The following is a 14,055-nucleotide window of genomic DNA, read 5'->3' on the forward strand; positions in this document are numbered from 1 at the left end:
GTGACACAATTATGGCTCCCTGCAGCCTTCAACTCCCAGGCTCAAGCAATCCTCCTGCCTCAGCCTCCCGAGTAGCTGGAACTACAGGTGCCCGCCACCTCGCCCGGCTAGTTTTTTGTATTTTTTAGTAGAGACGGGGGGTGCTGGACCTTTAAATCAACAAGCAGGTTACTGGTATCTTTGCCCTGAGAATACGCTGGTGGTGCTTGTGGCTGCAGCATTTACCCCAAGATAACTTTGCTATGAAATATCTCGCTTTTATTATTTTTGCATCGTTCTAGTATATTGACTTTGGAAATGAAAGACATCATTCTATTTATAGCATTCCGTTTTTAGTGTTGGCATTTCCATTGACAAAAAAAAGTAATTCTTGATTGCTGAAAATGTCAAATCGTAGAAAATGTAGCATTCCTATGCATTTCGTTAACACTGTTCTCCAACAGTTGTTAGCTGAAGATTCATCTGATGAATCAGATTTTTCCAAAATAGAAGATTCTGATGTTAGTTCTGTTTAGAAATAACTCCAAGTATAGTTTTTATATATTAGTTTCACATTGAAAATCAGTCAGATTTGCTTCAACCTCAAAGAGTGTGTTTATGTAAAAATAAATGAGCACTGGCAGCCTCCGCCTCCCATGTTCAAGCAATTCTCCTGCCTCAGCCTCCCTAGTAGCTGAAATTACAGGCGCCCGCCACCACACCTGGCTAATTTTTGTATTTTTAGCAGAGATGAGGTTTCACCGTGTTGGCCAGGCTGGTCTTGAACCCCTGACCTCAGGTGATCCACCTGCCTCAGCCTCCCAAAGTGCTGAGATTATAGGCGTGAGCCACGGCACCCGGCCGGCTTTTCAATGGTATATGGGAATGAGCTGCTTGGTCAGCTGGATAAATGTACTGTCAGCCTCAGGACTGCCTGCATTCACCCTAGGAGGCAATCAAACCCCATATAATGGGTCATGAGATGCTGGAACATCACTGTATTGCTGGCTTTGGAGAAAGATGGATTTTTTTTTTTTTTTTTTTTTTGAGACAGAGTTTCACTCTGTCGCCCAGACTGGAGTACAATAGTGTGATCTCGGCTCACCGCAACCTCTGCTTCCTGGGTCCAAGTCATTCTCCTGCCTCAGCCTCCAGAATAGCTGGGATTACAGGCATGCGCCACCATGCCTGGCAAATTTTGTATTTTTAGTAGAGATGGGGTTTCTCCATGTTGGTCAGGCTGGTCTCGAAGCCCCAACCTCCGGTGATCTGCCTGCCTTAGCCTCCCAAAGTGTCAGGATTACAGGCGTGAGCCACTGCACCTGGCCAGCTTTTTTTTTTTTTTTTTTTTTTTCCCGAGACAGAGCCTTCTCTGTCACCCAGGCTGAAGTGCAGTGACACAATCTCGGCTCACTGCAACCTTAGCCTCCTGGGTTGAAGTGATTCTCCTGCCTCAGCCTCCCGAGTAGCTGGGAATACAGGCACCTGCCACTAAGGAAGGAGACCACTACTACTCCTGCTGCCCTCCTCCCCCCACCTTGCCTAGTTCACAAGACAGGAGAAAAGAGAGAAAGAAACAAAAGTAAGATAAATAGCCAGACAACCTTAGCACCACCACCCGGCCCTAGGAGTTCAACAAAGTAATAATAATAACATCAACCCCTGGCCTAAACTACTTGTGTTATCTGTAAATTCCAGACACTGTATGAAAAAAGCATTGTAAAACTTTTTGTTAGCTGATGCATGTAGCCCCTAGTCACGTTTCCCACGCTTGCTCGATTTATCACGACCCTTTCACATGAACCCCTTAAAGTTGTAAGCCTTTAAAAAGGCCAAGTATTTCTTTCTCGGGGAGCTCGGCTCTTAAGACGCGAGTCTGCCGACGCTCCCGGCCGAATAAAAAACCTCTTCCTTCTTTAATCCGGTGTCTGAGGAGCTTTGTCTGCGGCTCGTCCTGCTACACCACCAAGCCTCGCTAATTTTTGTATTTTTAGTAGAGACGGGGTTTCACCATGTTGGCCAGGCTGGTCTTGAATTCCTGACCTCGAGTGATCCACCTGCCTCATCTTCCCAAAGTCCTGGGATTACAGGTGTGAGCCACCATGCCCGGCCAAAAGATAGATCTTATCTCATTCTCCTGTCAGAAAGCTCCCTGAGGCTGAACATCTGAAAAAAGAACCCAAACAGAAAGAAGACCCCTGACATTTGCTGTGTACAGCGCTACTCAGAATTATTTGAAGAAAATGTTCAATTTCCTTCTTAATTTCTTCATTGACTCACTGGTCATTCAGGATCATATTGTTTAAGCAAATATTTCCCATAAAGGCCAGGTAGTAAATACCCTCAGCTCTGTAGGTTACACAAGTCTCTGTCATGACCACAGTCAGCCCTTTGTATTTACAGGTTTCACATCCTCAGATTCAATCAACCTCAGATAGAAAATATTTGAAAAACAGCAACAACAACAACAACAACAACAACACATAACAGCACTGGGTAGGTGTGGTGGCTCATGCTTGTAATCCCAGCACTTTGAAGGGCCAATGAGGGCAGATCACCTGAGGTCAGGAGTTCAAGATCAGCTCGGTCAACATGGCAAAACTCCGTCTCTGCTAAAAATACAAAAATTAGCCAGGTGGTAGTGCGTGCCTGTAATTCCAGCTATTCAGGTGGCTGAGGCACAATAATCGCTTGAACCAGTGAGGTGAAGGTTGCAGTGAGCTGAGATTGGGGCCACTGTGCTCCAGCCTGGGCTACAGAGTTGGACTGTCTCAGAAAACAAAACAAAACAAAACAAAACACCAAGCAGCAATACAGTGAAACAACTATTTACGTAGTATTTATTTTGTATTAGGTACTATAAGTTATCTAGAAATGATTCGATTATTTCAAGTATATGGGAGGGTTGGGTGTGGTGGCTCACACCTGTAATTCTGCACTTTGGGAGGCCAAGGCAGGAGGATTGCTTCAGCCCAGGAGTTCAAGACCAGCCTTGGCAACATGGCAAGATCCCATCTCTATTAAAAAAAAAAAATAGAAATTTAAAAAGTATATGGGAGCGGCCGGGCATGGTGGCTCACGCCTGTAATCCTAGCACTTTCAGAGGCCAAGGCGGGCAGATCATGAGGTCAGGAGATCGAGACCAGACTGGCCAATATGGTGAAACGCCATCTCTACTAAAAATAGAAAAATTAGCTGGGCATGGTGGCATATACCTGTAATCCCAGTGACTCAGGAGGCTGAGGCAGGATAATCGCTTGAATCTGGGAGACGAAGGTTGCAGTGAGCCGAGTCTGTCACTGCACTCCAGCCTGGGTGACAGACAAGACTCTGTCTCAAAAAAAAAAAAAAGTATACAGGAGGATGTGCGTAGATCATATGCTGTGCCATTTTATATGAGGCACTTGAGCATCTATGGATTTTGGTACCCCAGGTGTCCTGGAACCAATCCCTGTGGATACCAAGGGAAGACTCCACTGAACTCTGCCACTGCAGACAGTATGTAAGCAAATGGGTGTGGTTGGGTTCCCATAAAACCGTATTTACAAACAGACAATGTTTACTTAGGTGAGCTGCACATTGACCTCTTTAGCTCATTATTCCTTCTTGCATCTCAAATTATTCCATCTAGTACTGGGTTTCTTCTGCTTGAGGCACACAGTTTTTGGTGAGAAAATGTTGGTGGCAAATTCTCTGCTTTTGTTTGCACTTCACCATCATGCTTTTTTTTTTTTTGAGACAGAGTCTTGCTCTTTTGCCCAGGCTGGAGTGCAGTGGCACAATCTAAGCTTACTGCAACCTCTGCCTCCCGGGTTCAAATGATTCTGCCTCAGCCTCCCACGCAGCTGGGATTACAGGCAAGTGCCACCACGCCTGGCTAATATTTGTATTTTTATTAGAGATGGGGTTTCACCATGTTGTCTAGGCTGGTCTGGAACCCCTGACCTCAGGTGATCTGGCCACCTTGGCCTCCCAAAGTGCTGAGATCACAGGTGTTAGCCACCACGCCCGGCCAGCAACCATCATGCCCAGCCAGCAACCATTATATCTTCAAGTTTTGCTTCTGCCTCACTTGCTCTTTTCTGTTTCTGTGAAATCAGTTAAATGCACGGAACACTTTCTCATTCTCCTTGCGGCTTCTTCCTGTGTCTTCAGTGTCTTCCCTGAACTTGTCTTTCTGGGTTGTATTCTGAATACTTTCTTCTGAACCAGTTTTTGGTTCCCGCATTCTCTCTTTCATGTTCCGTAATTTGCCACTAAACCAGTCCATCTACTTTTAAACTTACAAGCTCATATTTTACCTTTTTTTGAGACAGGGTCTCACTATGTCGCCCAGGCTGGAGCACAGTGGCTTGATCTTGGCTCACTGCAACCTCCGCCTCCTGGCCTCAAGTGATCCTCCCATCTCAGCCTCCTGAGTAGATGGGACTACAGGCACTTGCCACCACACCCGGCTAGTTTTCGTATTTTTTGTTGCCCTGGCTGGCCTTGAACCCCTGGGCTCAAGCAATCCCTCTGCTTGATCCCTCCCAAAGTGCTGGGATTACAGGCATGAGCCTTGCAGCCAGCCTAGATGCTTCTATTTGTAATTTTCAGATACTCTATTGGGTTTACCAGATAGAGTAAGTTGGCAACATCACTTTATACAGTTTCCTGTTCTTTGCAGCTGTCCCACCATGACTTCTTATTTCGTTAAATTTGGTAAGTACGGTTATTTTATGATGTCTGGCTAACAATTCCAGCGCCGGAAGACTGCATGATCTGTCGCTATTGCTCATTGTTTCTCTTGCAATGTTGTTTCTTGGTGCGCCCAGTTATCTCTGATGATGTGCTTGCCCTCATGCTTTAAAAAGTACCTGTATGAGGAAGGAGTCTCTCCTGAGAGGGTTAGCATTGGGTTCTGCCAGACTGGGCGTTGGGGAACTGCCCATTCAGGATCCCTTAAGCCAAGTGAAAGGCTTAAGATTCCACGGTCAACCCCGGGGAATTTGAACCCTGGCTCAGTTGCAATTCTGGGTTTACTCTCAGTATGATGGGGAAGCAAGTTGGGGGCCTCAAGATTTGATTTCTGTCCACTTCGCTTTATAAGGCTGTCAAGGAAAAGTTCCTGGGTGGGCAAAGGCAACTTGGGGGTTAATTTATATAATGGGGGTCCTAGTTTTCTCTGAAAATTTTGGCCTTACAAATATATATGTGTGCATATACATATTTATATATACATTATATATATATTTTATATTTATGTATACATCTATATTATATATCAAATTATATATATAATACATATGTAATTTGAGACGGGGTCTTGCTGTGTGGCCCAGGCTGGAGTGCAATGGTGTGATCATGGCTCAAGCGATCCTCCCACCTCAGTCTCCTACATAGCTAGGACTATAAGTGTGTGCCAACATGCCTGGCTAATTTTTGTATTATTTAGAGACAGGGTTTCACCATGTTGCCCTGCTGGTCTCGAACTCTTGGGCTCAAGCAACATGCCCAAAGTGCTGGGATTACAGGAGTGAGACACTGTGTCCAGCCATAGAGTCTAACTGTCCTTACTGAAAGCCAGAATTCAGTCTGCTTCTTGTTCCCTCAAAGCTTCCTCAAGTGTTCTAGCAGGGGAAAGCAGTGAAGCTCTAGGAGGCAAGAGGCCTTCTCAGGGACCCCAGCTTTGGCCTGTATGTCTGGGTGTGGTCCTGGGATGGTCTGGTCAGGTCTCATAGCTGAGTTTCTCAGCTTCTCCTCCTGCAGCACAGGAAGGACAATCCCTTCCGGCTGCTTCTCACAGGGAGAGGGCAGTGGTGAGCCTAGAAAATCAAGGCCCCAAGTCAGCCCCGCCCCATTTGTGCCTCTCCCTCTCCTTTTCTGCTCCTCAGAGCAGACAATGCAACAGTCGCCGCCACGCAGCTCAGCCTGAAGACCCCTTCTCCACTCCCATCCCTTTCTGGCTCAGCCACCGAGCAGTGGGCCAGGCTCGGATGGAAGGAGGGAGAGGAGCTGGAGTTTTAAGTACTCTCTGGGCTTCTCACATTGCTGGTTTCAGTGGTTGCTGGACGCAAATTGATGTGATGTCAGACACTGGCAGCAGAGGAGCTAAGGCATTTGGGTCTGTGCTGCTGTGGCACCTGGGACTCAGTGTGAAGGGGTCAGGCTAGGTTTGAAATTCTCCTCTGGCTTAATTTGCAGGTCTGGGCTGGGAGGTGAAGCTCTGAGTACACTGCGAGTGTCAGAGGTCTGGCGGGGGGGGGCTCTTTCCAGTTCCTGCCCACTCCCACGTGGGGTGAAACCTTGAGAGATGAGACACCAATCCAGGGCCTCTGAAGACCCACGAGGTAGAGTGCACTTAAGAGTAAATTGTTGACCGGGTGCAGTGGCTCACGCCTGTAATCCCAGCACTTTGGGAGGCCGAGGCGGGTGGATCATGGGGTCAAGAGATCGAGACCATCCTGGCCAACATGGTGAAACCCTGTCTCTACTAAAAATACAAAAATTAGCTGTGTGTGGTGGCGCACACCTGTAGTCCCAGCTACTCGGGAGGCTGAGGCAGGAGAATCGCTTGACCCCAGGTGGTGGAGGTTGCAGTGAGGTGAGATTGTGCCACTGAACTCCAGCCTGGTGACAGAGCAAGACTCCATCTTAAAAAAAAAAAAAAAAAAAGACTAAATTGCAGCCAGGCACGGTGGCCCACGCCTGTAATCCCAGCACTTTCGGAGGCTGAAGCAGATGGATCACGCGGTAAGTTCGAGATCGGCCTGGCCAGCATGGGGAAACCCCGTCTCTCCTAAAAGTAAAAATTAGCTGGGCATGGTAGTGCGCACCTGTAATCTCAGCTACTCAGGAGGCCGAGACAGGAGAATCGCTTGAACCCAGGAGGTAGAGGTTGCAGTGAGCCGAGATCGTGCTACTGCACTCCAGCCTGGGTGCCAGAGCCACACTCTGTCTCAAAAACAAACAAACAAACAAAAAAACCCACACAAAAACAAACAAAAAACCCGGTAAATTGCCAGACCGGGCGCAGTGGCTCATACCTGTAATCCCAGCAGCTTGGGAGGCTGAGGCGGGTGGATCACCTAAGGTCAGGAGTTTGAGACCAGCCTGCCCAACACGATGAAACCCTGTCTCTACTAAAAATACAAAAATTAGCCGGGCGTGGTGGCATACACCTTTAGCCTCAGCTATTTGGGAGACTGAGGCAGGAGAATCACTTGAACCCAGAAGGTGGATGTTGCAGTGAGGCAAGATCACACCAGTATACACCAGACTGGGTGACAGAGCAAGACTCCATCTCAGAAAAAAAGGACATTGCGGGCCAGGCGTGGTGGCTCACGCCTATAGACCCAGCTACTCAGGAAGCTGAGGTAGGTGGATGCCTGAGCCTGGGAGGCGGAGGCTACAGTGAGTTGTGATTGAGCCACTGCACTCCAACCTGGGCAACAGAGTGAGATCCAGTCTCCAACAACAACAAAAAAAGCAAATTGTAGCTGAATTCTTTGGCATTGCAGACAGAGAAGGGGTGAAAACAAGGCTCCAGCCTTGAACTGGTCAGCAGGGGTCGGGCAGGCTGAGTGAGTCACCCTGTGGAATGGACCAGGGTGGATCTGGGCTCACAGGCAAGGGCCTCAGTGCTCCTGTGAGCTCCAGGGGGCTGGGGAGGACTGCCTTCTTGTTCAGGGTACAGCTCCTGTAGTGTGTTTTCTGGGGCTTATGTCCCTGTCTCAGTGTAGGCACCCGCAACTGAGGCAACAGTGGAATGCCCTGGCCTGATCTCTCATTTCTCTCCCATTGTGGCCCCAGCACTGCCCTCACCTGGGACCTCCTGCCTCCACCCAAGTAGGTGCTCAGAGCTGAAGGGACAGTTGCCTGTTGAGTTCGGGTGCCAGTGGATGGTCCTCCACCTCCCAGGTTCAAATGATTCTCCTGCCTCAGCCTCCCAAGTAGCTGGGACCACAGGTGCCCGCCACCACATCCGGCAAATTTTTGTATCTTTTTTTGTAGGGACATATTTTTGTCATGTTGGCCAGGCTGGTCTTCAACTCCTGGCCTCAAGTGATCTGCCCACCTTGGCTTCCCAAAGTGCTGGGATTACAGGCGTGAGCTGCTGCACCCAGTCTTACTTGGGTGTCGTGCCCTGTGCTGGAATCTAACCTGCTTAGCCTTGCCACACCCCATCAGTCCCCAGCCCAACCCAGCTTTCAGCCTTGCCACAGCCCCTTCTGGAGGCCACAGGAACCAGGACAGAGGACTAAAACCACTGCCCCGTGGCCGAAGCTTGGCCTCCAATCTTATGCACACAGAGCCCATAAGAGCCCATGACCTGGCCTTGGCCCCCATCAAGCTCCTTTACCTATCTAGGGTCCAGGTGAACTTCGTATACTTCCTCCCTCTGAAAACTCAGAGGTGCCACTCCCCATGCAGGGGACAGGAAGAGCAGGAATTGAACACCGGGATGCAGCGTGTGTGTCCCTGTTGCCACAGGTCTCACTAGAGGCCTCCTTCATCCTAGGACATCGGGCCCTGCTACCTGCAGGGCCCAGGGTGTGCGTTCTCACCCGCGCTGCAGGTAGAACACTCCTGCCAGGCCACTGGTTTGCTCTCCGCAAAGGACAAAGCCCAGCACCACCTGGTCATTTTGTTCCCTGCTGGCCTCACCTCCTAGAACCGAGGCCACGAGTACAGGTCTTGCACCATAGTGTCTGGTCTTGCCATCTCCCTGGCACGACACATGCTGCACTGAGACACCCAGGGGCTGCTGCCCGTGTGGGGAGCAGTGTAGGGGCTGAACAGCGGCCCCCAAATGCATGTCTCCTGGGAGTTCCCGATGTGACCTTATTTGGAAATAGGTGGTCTGCAGATATCATTAACTTGAGTTAGAAGCAGGTCATACTGGAGTGGTGTCCTTACGAGGACACAGAAGAGGAGAAGCCATATCATGGTGAGACCATGAGAAGACAGGCAGAGTGAGTGGAGTGAGGTGACCACCAGCCCAAGATGCCTGGTTCCCCAGGAGCTGGAGAGGGCAGGAAGGACCCTCCCCTTGGGCCTCTGACGAGAGTGCTGGAACATGGACTCTGGCCTCCAGAACTGGGAAAATCAGCCTATGCTGACAGCTGCCCGGTGTGTGGCACTTGGTTACGTGCCTTGGCAGCCCCCAAACTCGGGCCCTTCTGCCTGGAAGGGGCGGCCGGGCCGTAGCTGTGTATCACTGTGGACCATCCCATCCCCCTTGGCCTCTGATATCAGTTACAAAACCCACCCTCTCTCCTTCCTAAATACTTCTGGGATCTGTGGACTGGCAGTGTTGCCGAAAACCATCTTGGGTGGGGCAGGGACATGGACAGTAAGAGTGGAAGGTGACCCCACGTCCTTGCACCTCAAGCCGGTCTCACAATGACAATATGCGTGGAGTGGAGGGGAACTCAAGAAGTGTCTCCGACACCAGGCATGGTCACGGCTGGACATGGGGTCAGAACGAGAGGTGAGGAGCCCAAGGTGGGGAGGCCACAGAGGAAGCACCCGGGTGACTCAGGGAGTGGGACGAGGAAATGGGTCCTCAGGGAAGCAAATGACAAGGGGACAGGAGGGGCTGTTTGCGGATTTAATGGCAGGGGATTGAGGTTGGGAGGAGTCCCAGCTGCTGCTTCTGCTTTTCTTGTAACAGGGAGGCTGCCTATGGGTGGCACAGGGTGGCCACGGAGTGCAGAGTTGGTGGGACAGGGGACATCCAGGGGGCTCAAGATGTTGCTGGTGACGAGGAATGTCAAGTGACACTGAGGCTGGCAGGTTCTCTCACGTGGGCGCTCGCCCCTTTCCTCCCCCTCGTCCCTCCCTCCTGCCCCAGGCCCCACTCAGGAGTGAGCCCCAGTGACCGAGAAGCTCTGGGACAGACGAATGGGCACCCTCCTCCTTCCTTCTGTTGGGCTGGAGTGAGCGCAGGAGGTGGCTCAGCTCCTGGGCTCAGGCAGGGTCTGGAGGGGCCAGGATGGTCTCGAGTGCTTGGCAGCTGAGGAATGTAGCTGGGCTTGGGTAGTGGCAGCAGCGAGGGGCGGGCCAGGGTGGCCGGAGCCCAGGGCCAGGAATGTGCAGCTGAGGCCAATGGTCCCAGAGTCCTCCCGACTCAGGGTTGGGCGGCGGGAAGGAGGGTGGCCATGGCGAGGGTGGAGGTGGGTGCCCAGGGCTCAGAGCTTGTGGGGGTTCACCCACTTGTAGGTGCCCTCATACTGGAAACCCACTCTCTTCATCAGCTCATCTGCCTCCATGGGGCCTCGGCTAGAGAGTGACGGGTGGAGGAGAGGCATGAGGCAGCTCCGCCCTCAACCTGCCCCTGCCTGCTGGGCTCTGCCCCCAGACCCCACCCTTTCCTCACCTGCCATAAAGGTAGGGGATGGGCTTGGGCTTCTCCAGCTCGATCTGGTGTAGCAGTGGAGTGAAAATACGCCAGGCCTCCCGGAGCTCGTCGCTGAGGGTACATGGTGTGGGGCTTGGGAGGCTGGCACACAGGGAAGGAGGGAGGGCAAAGGCCACCCCATTCCCCGCAGGCACACAGGGGCCAGCAGCTGGGCCTCACCTGCGCACGAAGTGCATCTGGCTCCCGCAGAAGACGTCCAGGATGAGGCGCTCGTAGGCGTCAGGGAGCTTCACGTTCTGTGAGGGTGAGGGTGTCTCACTCATGTCACTGCCTGCCACCATGCTGAGTCCCCCGGGTCCAGGCCCCCCACCCTCCACGCTGCTCCTTCTCTGTGGGGCACCTTGTATCTGTTGCCGTAGGTCAGGTCCAGCTCCGACTCCTCGGGGTTGAAAAACATTCCCGGCTTCTTGGTCATCATCTTGGTGTACACGGCCTCATTGGGCTGCACGCGGATCACCAGCTCGTTGCGTTTGCACTGCTGGTGGAAGATGTCGCCAGCCACATCATGGAACTGCAGCCTCACCTCAGCCTTGCGCTCGTTCAGGGCCTTGCCACAGCGCAGGATGAAGGGCACTCCTGCGTGGCAGAAAGGGCAGCCTCAGCACCAGCTCTCGGGGTGTGGACCAGGGCGTGAGTGTCTCAGTGGGAGCTCCGGTGCCCACACAGGCAAACGTGAAAGCAACTGTAGCAGGGTCCCGTGTCCCGCACGGCTGGCTCCCCTGCCCAGCAGCAAGCAGGTCTGACCCCAGCGAGGGGTGTCTCCCGAGGGCATGCCCAGTTCCGCCTTGCTGGGCCTTGAAGGCGTCACCTACCATCCCACCTTTCATTCTCCACATAGAGGACGACGGCTGCAAAAGTGGCAGTAGTGGACCCGTGGGGCACCGTGGGGTCGTCCAGGTACCCTTTGGTGGCCTCGCCCTCTCCATCGGGGTTCCCCACGTACTGGCCCAGGACCACATTGTTGGCCTGCACCTCTGAGATACATTTCAACACCTTGACCTGGGAGAAAGCCAGGGGAGAGAATGGGCCCCTTGGGTGTTGAGCTGGGGTGCAGGGATGACTCTGGCCACAGATGCGCAGCCCTCAGGGCAGGAGAAGGCCCCTGCTTGGCTCTGCTCACCTTGCCAGAGGCCCAGCTCAGGGCCCCTCCCTGAGGGCCCTCCAGGACCACCCTGGTCCATCTCAAGTCTATTCTGATGGACAAGTTGAGGCCCAGAGAGGCAACGGCCTTCCCTAGTCACACAGTGACTGTCAGACCTGGGACATGACAAGTTGGGCTTCGTGACTGCCAGTCCAGGTCACCTCTGGGAGGCCAAGCTGTGCTCAGAGCTGGTGACTTCTCCGGGGTTGAGGACACTTGCTCTACATGCACACCCCTGCTCAGTGCCTCGTCACAGATGGGCCCGCGACGGGGCGTGGTCCTGGGGACTGGGGTACACCCCCCACCTTCTCATCACGGACGTCATCCGAGTTGGTGGAGGCGGGCTTCTCCATGGCCACCAGACACAGCATCTGCAGGAGGTGGTTCTGCATCACGTCCCTGGGGACAGAAGAGGCCGGGGCTCGCCTTAGCTCCCGGCCCTGTTCACCTGGTTCAAGGGCGTGGGGGCCCCAAACAAGGCTTCCTAGTGACAAGCTGCAAGACTCACTTCCTGGTCCCCCTTGTCTTCCAGGTCCCCTTAAATCAAGGAAGGACATGGTGATGCTGTCACTGAATCATGAAACCCTGGGGTGTTTGGCTGAGTTGGGGTCCAGCCCTTTCCAGCCCCATCTGACAGCTCAGACACTCAGGTTTTGAACTGCATGGTGAGGAGGAGCTCCCCAAGACAGGGAAGGGCAGCCCTGCAGGGTTACTGGCTCTGCCACCCTGTGCCAGCCTCCCAGGAAAGGGGAAGAGCTCTCACCGGATGATCCCAAATTCATCGAAATAGCCCCCACGACCCTCAGTGCCAAAGGGCTCCTTGAAGGTGAGGATCACGCAGGCGATGTTGTCCCGGTTCCAGATGGGGCCGAAGATCCTGTTGGCAAATCTGCGGGGAGGGGCAAGGTGGAGGAACCGCCCTTGGTCCTCTGTGGTGCAAGGGCCACCCTTGTCCAAGTTCTGGAGGAATACGTCCTCGGGGAGGCAGTGGGCCAGGTGAGGCTCCTGAGCACCACCCCCACCCTGGTCCCCCAGCCAGGGCTTGGCCCCACCTCAGCACCATGAGGTTTTGCACCATCTCCTTGCCCAGGTAGTGGTCGATGCGGTAGATCTGGTCCTCGCGGAACAGGGAGGAGATGTGGTTGGACAGCCTGTCGGAGCTCTGCAGGTCCCTCCCGAAGGGCTTCTCCACAATGATGCGGTTCCAGCCTCTGCTGGGAGCCCGGAGCTGTGTTACCCCCTTGAACCCCCTCTTCAGGGAGTGAGGGTCAGAGCTGCATCATTCAGGTGCCCTCCCAGGGGAGTAGGGGTCAGAAACTCCTCACCTCCATGGCCACCTCCCCTGCCTTGTGTTCCCAGGTGACCCTCTGGCTCAACACCTTCTGGGAAGCCTTCCTACCCTAGGTGCCAGGGTGGTGTTGCTGGCATGCTGCTGGGGGCCCGTTCCCCTCCTGCCTCATGCTGGGTCCCCAGTGGGTCGGAGTAGCCTGAAGGCCCATAGGGGAGCAGAAGGAGGAGGCGTCCAAGGCATGGCTTCCTCATTGGTTTGAAAATGAGAAGAGGACCCTTGCTTTACTACCCCTGCATTCAAAGCCAGCCAGAAAATAAGAGCCTCTGCCTGGGTTGGGAAACCACCCAGCGTGGGCCATGCTGCACTCGCGGAGCGAGGCTGCCACCCTGCGGCCTGGCCGGGCCTTTGGGGAAGCAGAGCAAGCAGGTGGTGAGCGTCTCGTGGAGCGATGCTGCCACCCTGTGGTCCCAGTGGGGATGGCCCCGGCACCATGGATGCTGCAGGGGACAGACAGGCTGCCTAGATCTCCAGCCCCGGACACAATCTCGGTGGGGAGCACTGCCTGGGCCAGCCTGGGAGGCAGGAAGGGACGGCAAGGACAAGCCTTACATCTGGCTCATGCAGGACTCGTGAATGTTCTTGGTGACAGCCTCGTAGACGGTGGGGGGCAACGCCAGGTAGAAGAGGCGGTTGGCCTGTGACCCCAGGTGGAGGGCATTCATGTGGCTGTTGAGGCGCTGGTAGGAGGCTGCATCATCGTACTGGCCAGCCACATAGGAGTTGCGGGCAAAGAAGTCCTCCAGCTTGAGCTTCTCCTCTGGGGTGGCCTGGGAGACACGGATGGACAGACAGAGACAGATGTCAGCCCCTGTCTTGGAGTTCGTGTGTGTTGTCCCAGGGAAGTGGAGGGTCTTCCCTGGAGGCCCAGGGAGGGTGCCCTCAGAAGTCAGTGTCCCCATCCCACACTGGGTTCAGCCCCATCTCAGCAGCTCTGCACATCCAGAGAGAGGGAGGCCAAAGGAGGCAGCACAGACACTGTCCCAGGCTGGGACCCTTGTGCCTTAGGACACAGGCCAGATTTCAGGACATTTTGACCTGGGAGAAATACACTGGAGAAAGCTCTCTCTCCAAAATCATGACACCTAACTGTGATTGGCAGAGAAAACGCAGCAGAGCACAACAGGATAGGACCCGTGAGTCCTGGTCATGGAGCTGGTAATGGGGGTCTCAAGGAAGTACAAG

General features: G+C 53.5%; 1 protein-coding gene across 1 annotated transcript in view; it reads right to left on the reverse strand.

Moving 5' to 3' along the window:
* Window positions 1-9,557: 9,557 nt before the first annotated feature.
* Window positions 9,558-14,055, reverse strand: part of G6PD (glucose-6-phosphate dehydrogenase) — a 10,577-nt gene continuing 6,079 nt past the window's right edge. The window contains exons 5-13 of the mRNA XM_011972980.1: window positions 13,423-13,640; window positions 12,575-12,733; window positions 12,286-12,411; window positions 11,828-11,921; window positions 11,194-11,380; window positions 10,722-10,957; window positions 10,541-10,617; window positions 10,340-10,432; window positions 9,558-10,242 (exon numbers count right to left, since the gene is read on the reverse strand). Coding sequence (XP_011828370.1) covers window positions 10,152-10,242; window positions 10,340-10,432; window positions 10,541-10,617; window positions 10,722-10,957; window positions 11,194-11,380; window positions 11,828-11,921; window positions 12,286-12,411; window positions 12,575-12,733; window positions 13,423-13,640 — 1,281 coding nt within the window. The 3' untranslated portion in view covers window positions 9,558-10,151. The remainder of the gene's footprint in view (window positions 10,243-10,339; window positions 10,433-10,540; window positions 10,618-10,721; window positions 10,958-11,193; window positions 11,381-11,827; window positions 11,922-12,285; window positions 12,412-12,574; window positions 12,734-13,422; window positions 13,641-14,055) is intronic.

The sequence above is a fragment of the Mandrillus leucophaeus genome, unplaced genomic scaffold, assembly GCF_000951045.1.
Source record: "Mandrillus leucophaeus isolate KB7577 unplaced genomic scaffold, Mleu.le_1.0 Scaffold1325, whole genome shotgun sequence".
NCBI lineage: Eukaryota > Metazoa > Chordata > Mammalia > Primates > Cercopithecidae > Mandrillus > Mandrillus leucophaeus.